Source organism: Balaenoptera musculus, chromosome 6 (genome assembly GCF_009873245.2).
Source record: "Balaenoptera musculus isolate JJ_BM4_2016_0621 chromosome 6, mBalMus1.pri.v3, whole genome shotgun sequence".
In the NCBI taxonomy this organism is placed as follows: Eukaryota; Metazoa; Chordata; class Mammalia; order Artiodactyla; family Balaenopteridae; genus Balaenoptera; species Balaenoptera musculus.
Genome location: NC_045790.1, coordinates 51,379,680 through 51,403,044, shown reverse-complemented (window position 1 = coordinate 51,403,044; position 23,365 = coordinate 51,379,680). Strand labels below are relative to the sequence as shown.

The 23,365-nt window shown below is 42.4% G+C and overlaps 1 protein-coding gene across 2 annotated transcripts in view; it reads left to right on the top strand.

Moving 5' to 3' along the window:
- Positions 1 to 21,878: 21,878 nt before the first annotated feature.
- SNAPC3 (small nuclear RNA activating complex polypeptide 3) overlaps positions 21,879 to 23,365 on the top strand; it is a 36,612-nt gene continuing 35,125 nt past the window's right edge. Inside the window, exons 1-2 of one of the 2 annotated variants that reach the window (XM_036854724.1) lie at positions 21,879 to 22,202; positions 22,881 to 22,958. In XM_036854724.1, coding sequence (XP_036710619.1) covers positions 21,883 to 22,202; positions 22,881 to 22,958 — 398 coding nt within the window. In that variant the 5' untranslated portion in view covers positions 21,879 to 21,882. The remainder of the gene's footprint in view (positions 22,203 to 22,880; positions 22,959 to 23,365) is intronic. The other variant, XM_036854725.1, reaches the window with a different exon arrangement.

Genomic DNA, 23,365 nt, shown 5'->3' with positions numbered 1-23,365 from the left:
ATGTGCCTTATGTATTGAGGTGCTGCTATGTTGGGTGCATAAACATTTATAATTGTTATATCTTCTTCTTGGATTGATCCTTTGATCATTATGTAGTGTCCCTCCTTATCTCTTGTAACAGTCTTTATTTTAAAGTGTGTTTTGTCTGATATGAGACTTGCTACTCCAGCTTTCTTTTGATTTCCATTTGTATGGAATATCTTTTCTATTCCCTCACTCTCAGTCTGTATGTGTCCCTAGGTCTGAAGTGGTTGTCTTGTAGACAGCATATATATGGGTCTTGTTTTTGCATCCATTCAGCCAGTCTGTGTCTTTTGGTTGGGGCATTTAATCTATTTACATTCAAGGTTATTATTGATATATATGTTCCTATTACCATTTTCTTAATTGTTTTGCGTTTGTTTTTGTGAGTCTTTTTCTTCTCTTGTGTTTCCTGCCTAGAGAAGTTTCTTTAGCATTTGTTGTAAAGCTGGTTTGGTGGTGCTGAATTCTCTTAGCTTTTGTTTGTCTGAAAAGCTTTTGACTTCTCCATCGTAAGTGAATGAGATCCTTGCTGGGTTGAGTAATCTTGGTTGTAGGTTTTTCTTCTTTCATCAGTTTAAGTATATCCTGCCACTCCCTTCTGGCCTGCAGAGTTTCCACTGAAAAATCAGCTGATAACCTTATGGGGATTCCTTTGTATGTTATTTTTTGTTTTTCCCTTGCTGCTTTTAATATTTTTTCTTTGAATTTAATTTTTGTTAATTTGATTAATATGTGTTTTGGTGTGTTTTTCCTAGGGTTTATCCTGTATGGGAGTCTCTGTGCTTCCTGGACTTGGGTGACTATTTCCTTTCCCATGTTAGGGAAGTTTTCCACTGTAATCTCTTTAAATATTTTCTCAGACCCTTTCTTTTTCTCTTCTTCTTCTGGGACCCCTATAGTTTGAATGTTGGTGTGTTTAGTGTTGTCCCAGAGGTCTCTGAGATTGTCTTCAATCCTTTTCATTCTTTTTTGTTTATTCTGTTCCTCAACAGTTATTTCCACCATTTTGTCTTCCATCTCACTTATTCGTTCTTCTGCCTCTGTTATTCTGTTATTGATTCCTTCTAGTGGGGAACGGGGTAGGCCTTGGCTGTGGAGAGCAGGGCCTAAGCGAGGGTGAGGTTTGGGTGGTGGGCGGGGCCTATGCTCAGGACCCACAGGGCTGGAAAAGGCCCTGGGAGCTGTGGGGGGTGGGGCTTAGGCTCAAGGAACAGAAGGGGGCCAAGGCGTGCCCTCCACCCCTGGTCTCAGAGGGCAGGGGACCTCACCTGGGCACCCAGCAGGCTTCCTGGGTTTGAGTGGGCGGGGCAAATGCCCTCCTCTCCTGCTCCTCCAGTCTGGGGTCTGGGAGGGCTGCTCCCTCCTGCCTCTCCTGCCTGGTCTTCTGGGCCTCCCTCCTACGCCCCCAGGACCAATGCGGGCAGGGGAGGGCGGAAGGGGGGGCCTTGGAGGGCAGGGGAGTGGCCTGGGAGCTCAACAGGCTCCCCGTGCCCAAGTGGGCAGGGCAATTGCCCTCTGTTCCTCTCCCACTCCTCCCTGAGGGCCCCTCCCGCCTGCCTCTCCTGATCCCCCTGGCCTCCCTCCTATGCCCCTAAGGACCCTCACAGCCTGGAGGGGCCTTGGAGTGTGGGGTATCGGCTTGGGAGCTCAGCAAGCTCCCCAGCCGAGTGGGCCAGCTGATTGCCCTCCGCTCCTCTCCTGCTCTTCCCCGAGAGTCCCTCCTGCCTGCCTCTCCTGATCTCCCCAGCCTCAGGGACTCCAATCTTGTCTGGCCTCCACTTCTCCTTCCCCCTCGGTCCCCCTACATCCTACCGGTTCACTCTGGGGCTCCTTCCGTCTCCTAGGGGATCGGAGTTCTCCACCGGCAGCCGGCAGGCACCTCAGGCTAACTCCGCGTCTTCCCACACCGAGCCATCTTGGCTCTGTCTTTTTTAATTACAGTTTTGTCCAGGTATATGCCCAGGAATGGAATTTCTGGATCATATGGCAACTCTATTTTTAGTTTTTTCAGGAATCTCCATACTGTTCTCCATAGTGGCTGCACCAATTTACATTCCCACCAATAGTGTAGAAGGGTTCCCTTTTCTCCACACCCTCTCCAGCCTTTACAAATTGTAGACTTTTAATGATGGCCATTCTGACCAGTGTGAGGTGTACCGCATTGTAGTTTTGATTTGCATTTCTCTAATAATTAGTGACGTTGAACATCTTTTCATGGGCCCAGTGGCCATCTGTATGTCTTCTTTGGAGAAATGTCTATTTAGGTCTTCTGCCCATTTTTTGATTGGGTTGTTTGTTTTTGTGTTATTGAGTTGTATGAGCTGTTGTACATTTCGGAAATTAAGCCCTTGTTGGTCACATCATTTGCAAATATTTTCTCCCAGGGTGTAGGTTGTCTTTTCATTTTGTTGATTGTTTCCTTTGCTGTGTAAAAAGCTTCTAAGTTTGATTAGGTCCCATTTGTTTATTTTTGCTTTTGTTTCTATTGCCTTGGTAGATGGTTTTCTTAGGTCACTAAGAAAACATTGGTATGATTTATGTCAGAGAATGTTTTGCCAATGTTCTGTTCTAGGAGTTTTATGGTGTCATGTCTTACATTTAAGTCTTTAAGCCATTTTGAGTTTATTTTTGTGTATGCTGTGAGAGTGTGTTCTAGCTTCATTGATTTACATGCGGCTGTCCAATTTTCCCAACACCACTTTCTAAAGAGACTCTTTTTTGTTCTTGATATTTATAATTTTGCCTCTCCTGTTTTTTTCTTTATCATTCCTCCTCAGTTCCATTAATATTTTCAAATAATCAACTGTTTGTTTTAATAATTTAATATACTACTTCTGTGACTTATCCTTCTCACTTCTCTTTTATTAGTTCTTTCCTTCTATTCACGTTTTGTTTAATTTGCTCTACCTGCAGGCTCTAGAATATAGGTTCTTTGTGTTTTAACTGGATCATGGATGGTATCTGACTGAGCCAAACCAATGAAGTCTGGGTATGAACTTAGGAACAAAGCTAGGGGTCAGTTAATTTAGGGAAACCTGAATCTGGCAATCGGTTATTATAGAAACAAGAGACAGGACTTGAATGCTGCTGGCTAATATCCAAATAGGAAGATGGTCCAGGGCATCTAAGCTGGGAAGAGGCAGCCTATTGGCAAATTCCAAAAGAAGTAAGAAACATCACAGGTAGAGCTAAATAGATAGTAGACAGGGTGGGTGGGGGTGGGTGACAAAAGGAAAAAGACACCCAGCCTCTGGGAACGTTGGGTATCTGTAAGGATATAGTTATTAGGGAAAATAAGAACCACATCTCTAAACTTGGTCAACCCTAATCTTTTGTGGCCTATTCCTACTGTGTCCATGCTAATTACCAGGGGACTCATCTTTGGCCATCTTTCTGTGGGTGTCACACTGGGGTCTCACCTGTGCAGATCCAGATGCCCACAAGTGGAAGGTGTGTGTGATTTCTTCTATTTTATAGTACTTGAGATAATGATAAAGTTATACCATCCCACTAAAAATTACCTTCATGGGAAACTCTATGCTCAATTAGATACTATTACTAGATGTAGTTTAAAATTTCTACAATAGACTTGCTTTCAGAAGTTTGTTTATTAGTTGTTGTTTTACCTGTAATTATCCCTTTTATTTTATGAAGATTTTCATGTATTTGGGATAAGCTGAAGATCATTAAGATCCAAGTCTGGAGAAAAAAAAAATCAATGACAAAGCGGGGTGATTCAATTTAGGTCAAAAATGAAAGTGCAGCTATATAAAGCAATAACACTAGCCTGTAAACTCCGTTTTATAGGGGAGACAATGAAAATACAGGTAAGTAATTAGCCTGGTTTCATATAGCCAGGATATGTCTACACTAAGAAATCAGACCTGTGCTCTTAACTGCTATGTTCTACTACTTTCTAAGATTTGACTATCTATCAACCTTATAAAGCACAATGCCAAGCAGATTGTAAGTTATGTAATAACACTTAAATGCGATGTATTATTACTAACAGAACTTGATGCAATGTTATATTTAGTAAATTCCTTTTGCTTATGAAATACAAAATCTTTGCAAAAGCGAAACAAACTCAGGAGGAAGAAGGCAAAGCAGAGTAGAAAGCATAGCTTGCTACTAGTTCCATGTTTTTGTAGTTCCAATGACTAGACCCGTGTCCAACGTGAGCAGCCATATAGGGTAGTGACAGAGTAAGAAACGGGTTGTGGAATCAGGCAAATCTGAATTCAAGCCCCACCCTCACCACTTGCTCCCTGGGTAACTTTGTACAAGTTATGAATTTTCTCTAGGCTTTAGTTTCATCATCTCTAAAATAGAGACTAATAATAGTACCTAGTTCCTAGGGTGTTTAGAAGATTAAATGTACCAAGTATGTTTCCCAACACCTAAAAGCACTTGACACGTGATAGTTTCTGCTTTCAATGAATTAATTTAGTTTATGTGGCACTCAGTCCTTTTCCTTATTTTTTACCCTCACCCACATACCCTACACACACAAATAAAGAGCCCCACTCACATAAGGGTGTTTATGTGTGTTGCAATGTTGTAGAGATGGATAGGATTTTGTTCTGTTGGCCTCAGCCTATTGACAGTGATACTGTTGGCTAGGAATGCCTGAGGTCCTCACCTGGGCCTATACTATTTGTGGCAGCCCCCTCAGACATTTCCCCACCAGAGCCAATGTTGTGGCTGGACCAGCCCTTGTGGCTTTTATTATGATTGCAAGACGCACCTAAGCAAAAATAAAAATCATCAGGGAACTTTCCAGGACAAGATTTGTTATCCACTATTCCTGGAGGGTTCATGGCCCACGCAAGAGCCACACAGCAAGGTAGAGAGAGCAAAGGAGGGGGCACGGACCTGGGGCTCTGCCTTTATTCGGGTCAAAGGTGGGGTGCCTAGGATTTTACAGGTTTATTCTTCTTTGGCAAATTTAAAACATAAGAGCAGAAATTAGGGTGTGGGAAGGGAAAAGCAGGATCACTCAAGCTGTCAGTTATCTAGGTTTCCAGTGCTTTTCATATAGGGAACTCCATTGGTGGGGGAGGCCTGGTTCCTTATCTAGTTGTTTTACTAGTAGCTGTGGCATACTGCTGGCAGTATGTTTATTCAAGATGGATATCTTCGAAATGGATGCTTCGGCAATCAAAAGCTTAGTGTCAGGCACTTACACTCAGATTTCCATCACAGAAACCTAAGAATTAAAAATTGAATATTAGACACACCCCACTCCTAGAAAAGATCCTTCCATCAGTTTCAGGGGCCTTGAGTTCCAGCCTACCACTGTACGGCCGGGCCCTTTCTCTACTCTTTTGTGCAATCCTTCCGCCTCCAAGTTTCCTTTCACTTCTAGTGCTCAAAAGTTTGTCTCACTTTCTTTACATAGAAGTCTTTTCCAATCCCAAAACGACTTTTCCCCCAGCAGGAATTTTTTTCTCAGCTGTTGATGTAATAACTTTTTTTCACATCCAGTTACATTTGCTTTACAGTTTGGAGTTCTAAATAAGAATTATATTTGAAAAACAATTTTCACCACTAAAAATGGGGGAGAAAGTTTTAAAATAACTTTTATGGGCCAATCCTGAGAGTGAAAATGGCAATGTACCTTATCCCTGAGAAACTATATAGGTAAGTTCAAAGGCTCCTTGGGAATGCCAGAGCACACTGCTGTGGTGTACAAGTCTGCTTCACTGAATCATATATGATATCACATGGAAAAAAATAGCAAAGGAATAAAGAAAAATGTCAAGAATACAACATATCTTTGCAGAGGCTAACAAAATGTGGCACCAGCATGGCGTATAGCTACAGACCAAATTAAAGTTCTCTAAAGCAGAAGTGATCTTTAATTGCCTCAAAGGCTATGAAACCAGAGGCATGGCATTTTTAGAGCAGTAAAAGAGCTTTGATGTCGGCTAGTTCAACCCACTCACTTTACGGATGAGAAAACTAAGCCACCACCTAATTGATAACACAGCTGAGCTCAGAGCTGAGGTTTCCTGATTCCAAGTACATTCCATTGCCTGTGGCAGTATGGCTGTCATACAGTCACTATCAAGAAAACAGGTCCCAGTGTGCATGTGATGAGGCCCAAAAGAGTCTAGAGAGTGCTGTGAAGAAGGAAATATGAGCACTGGGGTCTGAGAGAACTTTGTTCAAGTTATTAGACCTTCTGCTCTGGTCTGAATGTTTGTGTTCCCCCAGTATTCATATGTTGAAACCTAACCTCCCAGGTGATTGTATGAGGTGACAGGGCCTCTGGGAGGTGACTAGGTCATGAAAACAGAGCCCTTAGGAGTGGGATTAGTGCTCTTTTAAGAGAAGCCTCAGAGAGAAAGCTCCCTAGCCCTTCTGCCATGTGAAATTACAACAAAAAATAGCCGTCTACAAAGTGGCCCCTTACCAGACACCAAAGTTGCCAGTGCCATGATCTTGGATTTCCAAGCCTTTAGAACTGTAAAAAATAAATATTTGTGGTTTATAAGCTGCCCAGTCTGTGGTATTTCATTATAGCAGCCTGAACAGACAAAGACACATTCCTTACCTCAGTTAATTTATCTATAAAAAGGGGCCTAATCCTTCCCTCAAAGAGCTTTTTTTTTTTAATTAGTTGATTTCTGAGATTGATTGATTGATTTAAATTTATTTATTTATTTATTTATTTTTGGTTGTGTTGGGTCTTCGTTTCTGTGCAAGGGCTTTCTCCAGTTGCAGCGAGCGGGGGCCACTCTTCATCGCGGTGCGTGGGCCTCTCACTGTCGCGGCCTCTCTTGTTGCGGAGCACAGGCTCCAGACGTGCAGGCTCAGTAGTTGTGGCTCAGGGGCCCTGTTGCTCCGCCGCATGTGGGATCTTCCCAGACCAGGGCTCGAACCCGTGTCCCCTGCATTGGCCCGCGGATTCTCAACCACTGCACCACCAGGGAAGCCCCAAAGAGCTATTTTGAGGATATTTTTAAAATGTAATAATGCATATGAGATCTCTATCACTATGTCTAGAACATAGTAGACACAAAATGAACACTAATATCCTCCCTTTTCTCAGTCACACCAGCATATAAGTTGGATTCAAGGCCAAATAACAACAACTAGAAAAAAACAATAAACACCAATAACTGAGAGACAATGACATACATGAGCATTGTTGTTGGTACACTTTGTTGGGATTGAGGCATGCTGGGCCAGTCCTTCACACTGCCAGCTGGCCATTTCCCTTTTTGAGTGAAGGGAAATGCATATGAATGAAGAGCTCTGCTCCAAATTCTGCGTCAAGGAATGGTCCATGCCAGGCCCAGCCTGCACATCCTTCCTACTGGCTCCCCAGCTCATTTCTCAAGGGCAGGCTTGGCCTCTTCTAGTTCCCAGAGCCAATCTTGACCTGGGGCCAGATGTGCTCAGATGACTCCAACTCCACCTTTGGCTGCCTGTCAGTCCACTTCTGACCTATTGCCCAAGTCTTGATGTCTAGGCTTCTGCTTGCTCTCCTATCCTATTCCTTACCCCACTGACCTGGTTTCTAGGTTTCCCTGGCTTCTTTGTCATTCTGACATACACACCTGATAAGAAACCCACTACCTCGTCACCTTGGTTCCTCTGTAGTCGAAAATTACAATGGCAGCCTGGCACATAATGGTTTCCCAAAAGGCTATGCCTATGTTACCCATTCTGTCCTTTAGTTATGCCTGAATGATCCAAGGGAAGAGACTCCTGACCCATCCAGTACTTTCCTGGGAACTTTGAGAACTTAAACAGAGACAGAAAGTGGTAAGAGCTGAGTCATCTCTGGCAATGTTCAGGAGAGAAACCCACAAGCTCTTCTTGTTTCTAAAGGACTGACCCTGTTACCAACCCTTCCTGAGGCTTGGCTGTTTACAATAGCTCTGCCTTCTACTGTAAACTTCCACAATAAATCTAATTTTTGCTTAAGTGATTAGAAGATCTGTTTCTGGTTCTTGCATCCATATGAACCTTATCCAGTACAGATCTCAATTGTTGACTACTTATCTGAGCTCAGTGTATCCTGCTCCTGGTTCAGAACCTCTCTCTCAGTCAACTCACCTAGCCAAGCCAAATCTTAATGCATAATCATGCACACTTGTATTTAACATTGATATTTGTCCTAGGTTCTCTATAGGATAATTTTTGGAACTTCTTCCAGTAATAGTAATTTCTTTGGTCATATTTATTTATTCATCAATATACGCATCCATCCATCTGTATCGAGCATCTACTGCACACTAGGCACTGTCCATGGTCCTAGAGTTACAAAAATGTACAGGCAGCATCCCTGCTACTGAACATCACAGACCAGTGAAACCTCCTGCCATACCGGTAAATAATCTCAGTACAAAATCTAAGAGCTATAATGAGGGTACAGATATGAGGCAGTGAGAGCGCTGATGTGGAGGCAAATGACAATCTTTAGAAAGGGAATCAGAAAGTCTTTGCAGAGTAGCTAAAGTTGAAAATGAGCTTTGGAGAATAAAGATGAATTCATGAAGGGAAGAATGGTGGGACTGCTTTAGGAAAACTGCAAGAATGACAATTTGTTAACTATTCAACCTTGCAATCTTATTTCTGAGATTTGTCCTACAGATGTATTTGTACATGTAACAAATGATTTATGTATAAGATTAATCATTGCAGCACTTTTTGTAAGAGACTGAAAAAAAATCACGTGTAAATTAATGAGCACTGATTAAATAAATATGGTGTATCCATTTGATGGAAGACTATACAACTGTAAAAAAGAATGAGAAAGTTCTCTATTTATCAATATGAAAGATCTTTAAGATACAGTGCTAATTCTGAAGAACGTAGGGGCAGAACAGGAATAAAGATGCAGATGTAGAGAATGGACTTGAGGACCTGGGGAGGGGGAAGGGTAAACTGGGATGAAGTGAGAGATTGGCATGGACTTATATATGCTACCAAATGTAAAATAGATAGCTAGTGGGAAGCAGCCGCATAGCACAGGGAGATCAGCTGGGTGCTTTGTGACCACCTAGAGGGGTGGGATAGGAAGGGTGGGAGGGAGTTGCAAGAGGGAGGAGATATGGGGATATATGTATACGTATAGCTGATTCACTTTGTTATACAGCAGAAACTAACACAACATTGTAAAGCAATTATACTCCAATAAAGATGTTAAAAGAAAAAAAAAGATACAATGCTAAGTAAAAAAGCAATGTTTAGAACAATACTGCCCTTTGTTTTAAGTGGGGTAAAATGAGAATATATATATATATATTTATTCCTACTTGTTCACATTTATATTAAAAAGCTATACAAGTTATATACATGTGATAAAATTGGTTACCATTGGGTATGGGGCAGTAAGAACTGAAAAGGCAGTGAAAGAGGTGAGAGTGAGACTTTTCACTGAGCATTTTTTATTTTTGAACAAAGTGAAAATGTTATCTATTCAACAATGTAAACAAATTTTCAAAAAATACATTGCAAGCAAATACCAAAGTTAGACACAGGACTCAGAAGAGAACACAGTTTTTAAAAACTGCTCTATGAGTCAGCAACTGGCTGGCAAAAGAAAATAAGGGAAAAATGTTTTGCTTCACCTCCCTCTTACGTGGGTAGTAATACTCTAATAGCTAACTGTTCACAGCAATTACATAATGTGAGAATAGGCACCTTTAAAAACACAGACATTAGAGGAAATTTATGGCTTGTGTGAAACCAAAATGTTGTCAACAGGAAAACCTACCAGATAGATTTGGAAACAGAACTTTTATGATGTGGGTATAATTGTTCAATTTAAACAACATTCCTTCTGCCTTATTCCTGAAAGGTGGTGAAGGATTTTCATTTAAAACACTTCTGGGGTGAGAGGGGGGAGGAAACAAATAAAACTGCATACCCTAAAGTCATCTTCCAGTTTTAAAAAAATCCACTGATATTTTTAACTTTAGGAGCCTCCCTCATGGAGGGTATAAGGTACAAGGCTGAAAAGTTCTGACTTACCTCAGGCGATGGGCCAGTGTATGTCGTTAGACAGGCTTTTTAAATTTCTTCCATTCTTTCAAGACTCAATGCCCTCCTCTTTAAAAGAAGGAGAACAATAATCCTCCTTAGACATTCCATGCCATCTGATTATTATAAAATTTATTCCGACACTCAAAGGAAAGAAGGTATAATTAAGTGAAATCAGTGTCTCACAAATTAGAGTGTCCTCTGACATATACCGTTGCCTGAGAGTTCAGTCCTCAGTGTAATAGTTGCAAAAATTTTGTTTTCAATTCACCAAAGGATGACCAGATTTGAGGGGATTGGGTCATTCTACCAAAACTTAGAAGAACCTTGGTTTTTGTAGACAGCTCTTATTTCTGTCTGCCCATGATTACATTCCTTCCTTTGGAGTACTGTTCTTCTCCCATCTACTTGCCAACTCTGCTTTTCATTCTGGCAGAGTTGTCAATCATCGTACCTAATCCCGTGGCCACAGGGTGATCTAGATCTAGCCAAACATAACAGCTCATTCCTCTAGCTGCAGCCACTGGTTGAAAGGAACGGGACACTATGTGGTGGGCATGTGCTCTAAGCTGGATTAATCATCCTCTTGGGTTGTTGCTGTTTGGAGCTGGGTGACAGGGAGTCTTACCTCTCAGATCACAAAAGCTGAAAGATATAAATATGGGACAGCAGGCAGCCATATAAATGATATATGCAGATTACAAAATTTTTAAAAAGTCATTTTAGGTTGGGATTGTTGGCATTATGAGTGCTTACAACGTTTTTAGTTCTATGATTTTGATTTTCAGTTTAAAAAAAAGGAAACAAACATAGGCCAATTAAACTTCTGAGGTGATCCAGGACAATGAATAAAGTTTGGACAAAACAGTACAGATTGGAGTGGGAAAGCCTTCACAGAACTGAGTGATTTTAGTTGAGCCTTAAATGATCTGGATGAACAGAGGAAAATAGTGCAGGAAAAGAAGCAGGCTAGAAGGTCACCCTGATGGGGGCAAGAGTGAGCGGGTGTCAGGAGGCAGTTAAGCAGGTCAAAAAACATCGGAGTCATATCTGAGAGTCTTCAGACTAAGGGAGGAGAGGGGCCAGCACTGAGTTGAGGTTAGGGGTTCTAGAAAAGGAGCCTCTTCTGGCGTGAGGTAGAGAAGTGGGGGAGGAGGAGGGCTGGAGTGAAGGAGCCTGCTGGTAGACATAAGTGCCCTGGACATAATGACATGCCTAACTGCCTTCTACCTATGTAAACAAACTCTGTATGGGCCGCTACACCTCCCAACAGCCGTGACCATGGCCACACTGGTTAGACCGGAAGTGGACACAGGACAGGGCCATTTGAATGCTGACCAATGGCCTAGCACGGCCTGGTACCCAGGGCTTTTCCAAAACAGGAAAAACTGGGCCAGTCCTGTCCTCTTTCTGCCTCTAGCTTTTGCTCTCTCCCTCAAAAGATCTAGGGGGAAGTTTCTGGCAGCTCCATGAGCTGATCTGAAAGGTTATGAAGTAGACCCAGGCATAGGGTTGCCAGATAAAGAGTAGTTGAATTTGAATTTCAGATCAACAAAAACAACAGAAAGTTTTTTCGTACAAGTATATCCCAGATAGTGCATGGGATATACTTATACTAAAAAGTTATTCATTCATTATTTATATCTGAAATTCAGAGGTAAGTGGATGTCCCGCACTTTTCATTTGCTAAATCTGGCAACCTTATCAGGTGTCCTTATGCAGCACGCGAATATGAAGCATGTGGGGCAAAGCAGTACAGATCTCTTCTTTTCTGCCTTAAGGGAAAAGGCAGTCTGACTGTCTCTGGTGCTGCGAGACTCTGCCCCGATGCTGCAGGCGTGTCTCCTGGCCTCTCATTGCTGGAGCACGACTAAGCCATCAGAAAGCACTTACTGCTCCTTCCCGAGAAGCTTTGCTGCTCAGTCTCCCCTGACCAGATACACACTGTATTATGAATGAGCTACAGATGTTCATCACCCAGGATTAGGCTGTAATGGTGTTGGACTTTATTCTTTATTCTGCTAGACACCAGCAAATGCCTTCCAGACTAGGTCTTCAAAAGCAGGGAGTCTAATATAAATGTTGCCTCTCTTCAACCCCTTTCCACCTATGTAGCCTCTCTTTGAAGCCCCCAGCAAGGTGCCCCCATGCCCGCCCACTCCCTCAGTAAACCCCTGCCCTCCCTGTAGGAAGAGGACAGTCCTCCTCTCTGTCTTTTGCAGGGAGTTGCAAACTCGAGCACCCGAGAGGCTCTGCTTTGCTTAGTCACTGCTGACTCTGGAAGCGTGAGGATAATCCCTAGTGTTTGATGTGCTTGACATCTTCCGAAATGTTCCTAAAAAGTAGGGCACACTCTCCAAGGTGAGTCATTTTTTTCTCAGCTACAGTGTCTAATCATATACAAGGAAAATGTGTGTGAAAGTGGCATTAATTCGACAAGTTGCAAAAGCCTAATTGTGTTGGAAGGAATTGCTTTTTTTCTTTTTCTCCCTGGGCCTAGCTTACATGACCAGAGGTGTACGTGGCTCTCTTTACCATCCTAGAAGGTGGGGCCAACTCTAATTAAATTCTTCTTTACCAGCTCCTCCCTTCTAACCTAGCTAGAAGGGGAGTTTCCCCGCACCGAAATTTAGCAGCCTACATAAGGGGCCAGTGAGAACTACCTGATAGAGAGGAAAGGAATGGAGGGGAAGTGCACAATGGAAGCCAAAAAGCCGTAGAAGAAAATGTACTGTTGATTCCTGGTGTCAGATCTCGTGAACACTTCAGTTCATGTTTTGGACTTCCATAAGACCTCTCTCTATTCTTATAGAAATAAGCAACGTAGAGAACAGACTTGTAGTTGCCAAGGGGGTAGGGGAGGGATGGATTGGGAGTTTGGGATTAGCAGATGCAAACTATTATATATAGATTGGATAAACAACAAGGCCCTACTGTATATCACAGAGAACTATATTCAATATCCTGTGATAAACCATAATAGAAAAGAATACGAAAAAAGAATATACATATGTATAACTGAATCACTTTGTTGTACAGCAGAAATTAACACAACCTTGTAAAACAACTATACTTCAGTAAAATAAATTTTAAAAAGAAAGAAGCACGTCACCTTCATCTAAAAAAGGAGTCAGCAAACTTTTTTTTACTATAATTACATATTTTTTTTTATTGAGGTATAATTGACATGTAACATTATGTTAGTTTCAGATGTACAACATAATGATTCAATATTTGTAAATATTGTGAAATGATCACATAGTCAGTCTAGTTAATATCTGTAAAGTGCCAGATAGCAAATATTTCAGGATTTTCAGGCCATTCAGTCTCTTGTAACTACTAAACTCTGCTGTTGTAATGCAAAACCAGTCATAAACAATAAGAAATTGAATAAACATGACTGTGTTCATGTAAATAAAACTTTATTTACAAAAATCAATGGTGATACCATTCTCCAATAAAAAGAACCAGGGTTTCTTGGAGAAATGGCTGATTCTAGGCATTGGGCAGGGAGTATATGAGTCAGAAGCATCTTGTTGCACCAGAAAGTAAGGAAGTGCTCAAAAAACAAGAGGACAGGGAGGATATGAAAGGGACACAGGAGCCGTTCTGAAACAGCTCTCAAAACCAAAGCTGGAACAATGTAAGCAATAGAATAAATAAGTAGCTTTAAAATGTAGGTTTTATTATTATTCATCTATGGTGAAGGCTAGCAGATCAAGAGATGACTGCCAGTGTAAAGATGGCTTGTTACTCACGGTTCCTAAGAGGGGGCATGCCACACAGCAGGGGGCCACAGGAGGAAGCACCGGGATTGATCAGGAGGCAGAGGGAGCGAGAGGGAAATGTGGGCAAGAGCCCTTATTGTAGTTTCTGCAGGAAGAAACAGGTGAGGCAAGGTAAGCAGGTTTAGGATTGGCTGATTTAAATCATTTCAGTGGTTCTGGGGCATAGGGGCTGCCTGTAGTTGGCTGGTACCTGGACCTGGCTAATTAGGGCAGAGGAATGGTAGCCCTGAGAGTGAGAACCTGATAGAGGAAGTAGGGGGGGCGGTGCCCATTCTGGGTAGGTTGGTTTGCATTTGAAAGACACACTCAAAGGAGAATCCTTTACTCTCTCTAGAAATTGGCTATCGCTGGGAGGGGCAGTCTCTCCAGGCTCAGCAAGACCCCGATGTCAAAGCATCTGAAGCACGTGATTAATACATAGTGATGGAAGATAATCCAAAACATAAAATAAATATCCATGAGTCCATACTGATATAAATAAAAGATTGAATAATTAAATAAGTGAAGGAGAAGAGACAAATCTCCCTTATAGGATTTCAAATAACTTATCAATATGTAACTACTCCCTGCTCCAGGAGATGAAACTTAATTCCCACTCCTTCCCCACTCCACACCCCCATGAGTATGAACTGTGCTTAGTGACTTGCTTCCAAGGAGTATGGAAAGAAAGAAAGAAACTTTACAGTGGAAAGATGCTTTCCTTCTGAGGTAAGGGCAAAATCTAATATCAGAGAGTATTTCATTACCTGGTCCCACAGCTTCTAACCTTCAATCATTTTATACCATTTCCAAGATCTTTTCCTCTTACATCAGTGAATGTGTCTCATGGAGGTAGTAGGTGAACTTCAACAGATTTTTTAAAAGTATGCTTGGTTGCAGAATCTTAGGATGATACCAGCCTCACATCAAGGGGGTCAGACAATGTCCTGGTTCAAGCCTCCCTCCAAAAAATGACAGCTTCTTCCAAATCTCTCCATGTCCACAGTCCCTATAATCAAAAGGGACTAAAATGTTTTCTGATATTTCTTTTCTCTGATTCTATTATTTTCTACCAGTAGACTCTCTCACTCTCTTTGCTAATCCAAGATTTTAAATACCTTCCAATAAATTTGGCATTGTTCTTGGAAAAAGCTAATTGCCTAATTTGTACTTGTCAGTGGAACAGAGGTGGGGATGGTGGGAGAACAGCAAACAATAGAGGTATCCTAAAACAATTAGTTGGAGACAATTTAGAGAATTAGAAAAAAAATCATTATGCAGGGCTTCCCTAGTGGCGCAGTGGTTAAGAATCCGCCTGCCAATGCAGGAGACATGGGTTCGAGCCCTGGTCCAGGAAGATCCCACATGCCTCGGAGCAACTAAGCCCGTGCGCCACAACTACTGAGCCTGCGCTCAAGAGCCTGTGAGCCACAACTACTGAGCCCTCGTGCCACAACTACTGAAGCCCACGCGCCTAGAGCCCGTGCTCCACAACAAGAGAAGCCGCTGCAATGAGAAGCCCTCACACCGCAACGAAGAGTAGCCCCTGCTCACCGCAACTAGAGAAAGCCCGCACGCAGCACTGAAGACCCAACGCAGCCAAAAAAAAAAAACAATGATTATTTTTAAAAAATCATTATGCAAATATATATCTATTAAGAGTTATTCAGCTTTGAAAAGGATCATTGCTTAGAATTGAAGAGGACACTCAATTCAGGTTTTCCACCTTGGTTGTTAAAATTCCTTATAATTCATATCAGGCCTCTGAAAGGTTATAAATCTTACTTCTCACTAAAATGTTATTATTATTCTACCAACTGCCTTTATGACTAAGAGTACTTCAGCTGTCTTTCCCGTCACACATTCCCTTTCCATCCTTCTGCTACTCCCTTCTTTGGCAGAGAGAAACTCCCACATGGTCCCCTGGCTTCAGGAAAGCAATCCTCCACATGAACATGTAATCTGTTGAAGCAGAGAATCCAGGAACAGCACCAGGCAAAAGATTTTCTCCTTTTGGTATCTTTAAGGTGTCCTCAACCCTGTTGTGGAGAGAGCTGGCTAGTTCTTATTTTCCTAAAGCCTCGCGATGCCTAAGGGGTGAATGAGAATTGGGCATTTGGCCCTACCCCTCTCTCAGTTGCTCTTGCAGGGCCTTTCTTTGAACCTGTTGGGAATGCCTGTCCCACAGAACCCAAAACTAAGAAAGATCCAGCACGCTGTAATTGCCACTTAAATTTAGGTATGCTCCCTGCTAATCGTGGGTCAAATGTAAATGACTGAAAATTCAATTGGTTTAGAATATGGCCACAGCAGTGTAGCTTTGGTAATTCATCAATAGAGATTTATGCTTAGTCAAGATGACGGTTGGATTGCAAAAGAGTATTTGTAAATTTAGAGACATCATTTCTATTTTTAGATAAAACTCATCAGTGCTTTGAAACACAAACAACGCGTAACCAAAAGAATCCTTTATATGTGTATGTGTCTGTGTGTGTGTATTTCACAATGGTAAAAGCAAAGGAAAGAACAGACAAAAAAGGACATAATCTTGATTATCCAGATTTTTCCCAAACAAGATGTCAGCACCTCAAGGCAAGAATGTTCCCCATATGGTGTCCCACAATTGGAAATACTATTCAACAAGATAGGATCAACAGAGAGTCAAAAGAAGATGACTAGGAGAAGGAAGTCACCATTCAATACGAAGAGCCCATTCTGACCAAGGTCAGAGTTGAAAGGTGATTTCAGTGGGTGCAATAGTATTTAATACTCTCAGAATCAGTCATTTTTAGAAATATTGCTGTTCAAGTAGATGAATCTTCATGCATTTTTATTATCGAAACCAAGTCCCCCTAAAACCAAGTTCCCTTACTGAGTTTATGATTAATCTCTCTATCCAAAACTTTATTCCCTTTCTTGTCCCCTCTGACCTCAATCCTGTGCCAACTGAACGCTAATCAACCAGAGTCAGATGACTAAAATTGCTGTTGTCCATAACATCGTTAATGTACTAAAATTGCTATTATAGAATATCATCATTAATGTACAAACTCAGGTTGTCTGTCCAGGGCTGGATGAGCTCATCCTTGTCTCTATTCATAGACCCTCCATTGCCTCTTAACTGGAGTATTGCAAATGTTTCCTTAATTATTTCCCTACTTCTTGCCCCTCTGGCAAGGTCCCCTGTATAGATTTAACCTCTTAATGCATGGCTGTGTTCACCTCACTCCCTCTATTAGTTATCTGTTGCTGTGTAACAGGTTACCCCAAAATGTGGCAGCTTAAATATTTATTATCTCACACAATTTCTCTGGGTCATGAATCTGGGAACAGATGAGCTAGTGTTGGCAGGAATGCAATTCTCTTAGGCTTGACTGGGCTGGAGGGTCTGCTTCCAAAGTGGTTCCCTCAACTACCTGACAGGTTAGTGCTGATCATCGGCAAGAGGCCTCTTCTCAGTTCCTCATCATATCAGCCTCTCCATAGTGACATCTGAGTGTCCTCATGACATGCAGCCAGCTTCCCCCAGGGTGACTGATCCAAGAGAGTGCAAAAGAATAATTTTTAAATAGAGTTTTTAATTGGGGCCTGAGGACAGACAGTAATCAGCAAAATGACTGCCTGTAAGATTATTCATTGCTGCATTAATTGTACAAGCAGAAGACTACAAACAGCCTAAATGTACTTCAAGGGAGAACTAGTTAAAGAAATTTGACAGATACAGTGGAAGAAATAGGATGCTTTTTATATTTATATAAAAGGATGTCTAAGATATAACCTCACATGAAAAACATGAGGTATAGAATATAGAACAGCATGTATTGTATGCAAAATATGTGTGTACATGCATACATATGTGTGTGTGCAATATGTATACATACATACATATATATTTATATAAAATATATGATTTCTCTGGAAAGATACACAAGAAATTGCTAACTGGAGGTTATGGTTGCCTCCAGAAATCTAGGAAGGGGCTCTACATGACTGGGGGAAAGATAGAAAGGGAGACTTTCACTGTATGATATTTGTATCATTTTGTTCTTCCACTTTTATTGAGATATAATTGACATACAGCACTGTATAAGTTTAAGGTGTACAGCATAATGATTACATACATCAATGAAGCGATTATCACAATAAGTTTAGGGAATATCCATCATCTTATATAGATACAAAGTAAAAGAAAAAGAAAACTATTTTTTTCCTTGTGATGAGAACTGTTAGGATTTACTCTCAACTTTCATATATAATATATAGCAGTAATAATTATGTTAATCATGTTGTACATTACATCCCTTGTACTCATTTATCTTAACTATAAGTTTCTATTTTTGACCACTTTCATCCAATCTCCCTCTCCCCACCCCTTGCCCCTTGTAACCACAGTCTGATCTCTTTTTCTATGAGTTTTTTTGAAGTATCACTGACCTACAACACTATGTTAGTTCCTGGTGCACAACATAGTGATATGATATTTCTATACATTACAAAATGATCACCATAAGTGTAGTTACCATCTCTCACCATACAAAGATATTACATTATTATTGACTATATTGGAATATAGTCAATAATAATACAGTTGATATTTCTACCTATTAAATTATGTGCTTAGGGGCTTCCCTGGTGGCACAGTGGTTGAGAATCTGCCTGCCAATGCAGGGGACAAGGGTTCAAGCCCTGGTCTGGGAAGATCCCACATGCCGCGGAGCAACTGGGCCCGTGAGCCACAATTACTGAGCCTGCGCGTCTGGAGCCTGTGCTCCACAACAAGAGAGGCCGCGACAGTGAGAGGCCCGCGCACCGCGATGAAGATTGGCCCCCGCTTGCCACAACTAGAGAAAGCCCTAGCACAGAAACGAAGACCCAACACAGCCATAAATAAATTAATTAATTAATTAAAAAAAATTTATGTGGTTATTCAAGAATTATTTTAAAAAATTCAGACCAATTGTCCACTCGGGGAAAAAAGCCAAAGCCAGAGGAGAAGAATAAAATAAATGACTTAGCTATAGGAAAGATTTAGACATCAGAGAGAACTAGATGGAAATACAACTTGGACAGTTACTGTTGAAATGTGGGAAACATACGGTTTCAACCCCAAGTGAGACTCCCAGTTACCTATAGTCTAATTCTGAGAAAGGAGGCCTTGGGGCAGTGGTAGAATTACTTTGGAAACCTAGATGAAAGAAGTTCACTTTTGGAATTACATAAATTGGGAGCTGGGTGAATTTTAGAGATACAATAGATCAGAGATCACAAACAAGTAGGCCACTGGCCAGATGCCTATGTGTGTTGTGTTTGGTTTGAATACTGTTTTTAAATGTTATATGAGCGGTTAAAGGATAAACTGAGGCATGTTAAAATTTTTGACTCTATTTGAGCAAAAATCAATTCAAATAGGGCAGCGCCAAACAGCAAGTGCTTAGGAGAACTCCACTGACTGGAGCCTGGGGAGAGAATCTTATAGAGAAAAGGCAGAAGCAAAGCAATTATTGAATGTTTATAGCTTGAAGTCTAGTTGGCTGTTTGCGATTGGTTGTCCTTAGCATTTTGATTTTGTAACCTTGAGGCATTTACAGACTTAGACTTTGGTTTTCTGAGGCAGGCTGCCATTGCATTAGAGCCACCTCAATCTAATGGCCTCCTTGTTTAAGTAATTTAACAAAATTAATTGCCCACATTTGAAGATCAGGAGATTTCACTTTTGTTGTTGTTGTTGTTAAAAAGCTAAATATCTGAGTTCTTTAGAAATGTTGGAAGCTCTGGTGGAGAAATTCTTCATTCCTACGTGGCAGCCATGGTAGCTTTGTAGAGAGAGGCTGGTACTCCCCAGTTTGCCACGGCTCCCCCCAGCAAGCCAGTTTTCATCACCTCATGAGCTCATGTAAGCATCTCAAGTGAGGAAACTAATGCTCAGAGGCAAACTTTGAGAGCTCATGTCTCCCTATTCCTACTCTCCAATCAAGAGTCATAATCTTGGTTTGTGCCACTACTCAGAATCCTGTCTCTAAATTAATGCCACGACTTCAACCCAGTGGTTGGTTCCAACATCCACAATTGGGAAACCTTTGTTTTTGTTTTTGTTTTTGTTTTCCTCCCTCAGGAATCATACAAAACTCACCCAGAATTACAAGGACTATATCTATCCTGGGATCTTAGAATCTTTCTATCTCCTTTCTGTTGTTGTCTGGTCCTAGTGCCAGGTCTAAGAATGCTCCCATTTTCTGCCAAACTTGCAACAGGGCCAGAAGCTTCCTTTGCCATGGCTGAAGAGGAAAAACTTCCTCTACACTCTTATATGGTCATTTGGGAGCCGTGAATTAAACTGACAAAAGACAGATTAATGAGAGTTCACAGAAAAAGTTGACTCAAGGAGGCGGTTAGAATTGGGGCTTATGTACTATCTTAATGAGATAAGGGGAAGGGGAGCGCAGCACTTACAGGAAAACAAATGACTTCTTAATAGAGGAGGGGGAGAAAGGGCACTTATTGGAAAACAAATGACTTTCAGGAAAGATAAATAGGTCCTTAGAATAGATGGGAGATACACCTTTGTGACAATGTGTAAGTGTGATGCCCACTTCTAATCAATCTTCTCTAGTTGTGGGAGGGGATTTATGACAATTGAGTTCTTTGGGGAAGCTCCACATTTAGGAAGATAATGGAGTTCAGGGAAAAAAAGCCAATTCTCAAATGCCTTCAGCTCAAAATAATTTTTATGCTGCAGTGGTTATTCTGCACCTCTTTAGACTTATTCCAAGGAGTGGCCGCTGGCGCTAAGACTCAAAGGAGTCCGCTGGTGCCGACCACTAACCCTTCTTTCCCCCGATACCTGCGATCCACACATCTCAAGATGCTGTTCTGAAATGCCACACCTCATAGTGAACCACCTTCCCCTGCTGTGTTCTTTCGGGTCCTGCCCCTTCCCACTGCTTCTCAGGAACCATTGTGGTCTCCACTCCTGAAGACAATGTTACTCAATCTCCAGATATATGTTAGAGTTTTTACATCTGAAACGTGACTTCATTCTCTGGAGTGAGAGCTCCCCTGTTAAGGGATTTAGAGCAAGGTTTACAGGCACTGGGAAGACTAATTGTCCTCAGGTTGTGAGAATTCAACTCAAACTAGCTAAAGATTAAAGAAATTACTGGCTTACATAATGGCAAGTCTAGGGGAGAAGATGGCCTCAGCCCCACTATTCCAAGTCACCGTGACTTCTCTATTTTCTGCCTTTGCTTATTTAAACTCTTGGCTTTTTTCTTTCTAACCCTTCCACTGTCTGACACAAGCTATGTCTAAGGGCACATCCTCAGGTCCTCAGAATGGAGGGAGAGTTTCTTAGTTTATAGATAAAATCCCAGAGTTCCGACCTTGCTTCTATTTCCTAGCAGTTAACTCCTTCCTCAACAGCACAATTGGGATGATAATACCTGCCTGGAAAAGCTGTTGTGATTTTTAAATATACGTTAGGGATAATACTGTACAGCGTCTGATACACAGTAGGCGCTCAATAAACATTATTCTGCGCGTGTACAGCAATGATACGTATATACACACTAACATGGGGCCGCTGAGGAGGTTCTAAACGAACCGGACCTGGAGGGCCAGTCGTGCCCCGGGTCTCAGCCTTCGACCCTTAAGTCTCTCAGGCTTTGGGGCAGTGAGGCAGCAGTGCAGCTCTCGAACCCTGGAGTCAAGGAAAAGTTCCCCACCTCAGGGCCAAGAGGAAAACAACGAGGGGGACCAAAGGGCGTGCCAAAACCGCCCTATGCCGCATAGAGCGATGCTGCGTAACCGAGCGGGCTGAGAACCCATCCAGACAAGCTGCGGTGAAAAGAAAGCCAGAGCCCCTCTTCTGTGAGCCGAGACCAGAGAACAATGAGTTCAAGCTCTGCACGCGGAGGCTCGGGGTGCCGCGCCCGGGGGCGGGCCCAACTCGGGGCCTGACGGGAAACGTAGTGTCTAAAGCTGCGCCAGTGCAGCCCAGTTGCTCGCCGGCCCGGGCTACGCGCAACTACAAGTCCCAGCAAGCCCCGCGAGGCCTTGATCAGCCGCTTTTCGCCGTGAAGGGAGAGGGGCGAACATGGCTGAAGGCAGCAGGGGCGGCTCAACGTGCGGCGGCGGGGTGGGTGGCAGGCAGAACCCGGTCCCCAGCAGCGGCGGCTGCAACTTCCCAGAGTACGAGCATCCTGAGCTGAATACGCGCGTTTTCCATGTGGCCGCTTTCGGGGAGTTGTGGCTTGGCCGGCTGCGCGGGGAAGGGGACTTGTCGCTGAAGGAGCCGCCGGCACCGGCGCTGCCCGGGGGCCGAGGGGTTGCCGACTCCAGCCGGGAGGATGAGGCCGTGGCCCGGGATCTGGGCTGCAGCCTGGAAGCGGCAGCCGAGCTAAGGGCGGTGTGCGGGTGAGTGCGGGGCCGAGGGGCTCTTGCGGCTTGGAGTCAACCCGGGTGCAGCCTTGCTCCTGCGCGCCCCAGGGCCTCATCATGGGGGCGGGCCTGTGGTTTACTCCCCGGGGTGGAAGGGCCGCCCTATCAAAGCTTTCCCGGAACAACGGGAGAAGTCCCGTGATGGGAATGCACAATTTCTGCTAGTGGGATTGAAGGGACGAGAGAGCTGCATGAAAGATTAATTTTTCTATTCACTAGTTTTTAAAGTGCTTATTAATGTAGGAAAGCAATCAGAGTAACAGCGACGTGTATCTGTCTTTGACAAGACACTTTGACGACGGAGGAACCTTAGTTTATGATGGGGCTGGAACTCTCCTTTAACCACAACAGTGTCAAAACCTTGATTATCTCTGGTCTCTTTTGGGGACCTCCTGGGTATGCTATTATTGAGATATTCTTCAAAGTGCCTTATTTTAAATGAAAATATAAAAATAACGATTTCTTTCTCCATTTAACAGTATTGGCCGCCTTCAACCAGCCGTATATCCCTTTCTTTATAGAATATCGGCACAGAATTCGCCTTTAATTCTGGTTATCTGATTGCTTAATTATTCAGTGATGTATTTAGGACACAACCCCTGCTTGCTAAGGACGGGATGCGGTGATTGCTTTGTTTGTTTCTTTTTGTTTTAGTCTTGATAAACTGAAGTGCCTTGAGGAAGGGGAGGATCCAGAAGTCATCCCAGAAAATACTGACCTAGTGACTTTGGGGTATGGAGGACTTCGCTTTTGTTACTTGCTACTTATTTAAATATTTTTTCAACATTATATTATTCGAAAGTTGACAGTGTGGTATTGTTATCATTCCACCTCCTAAATTCAACCATTGTTGACATGTGACCGTATTGGCTTTAGCTGTATGTGTTTGAGATACCTGGTGTGTGTCCTTTTCTATTGCTGAACCATTCAGTAAGTTGCAGACATCATGATAATTTACCGCTAAGTACATCAGTATATAGCTTCTAAAAGTATGATCCTACTACTTAATCAGAGTGGTATTATTATACCTAAGAAAATTAACAGTAACAGCATTATCTCTAATATCCAGTCCATACTCAAATTTGTGTTTATTTTTAAGTGTTTACAAAGGTACAGTTAATCCACTTAGACTTTGGGGG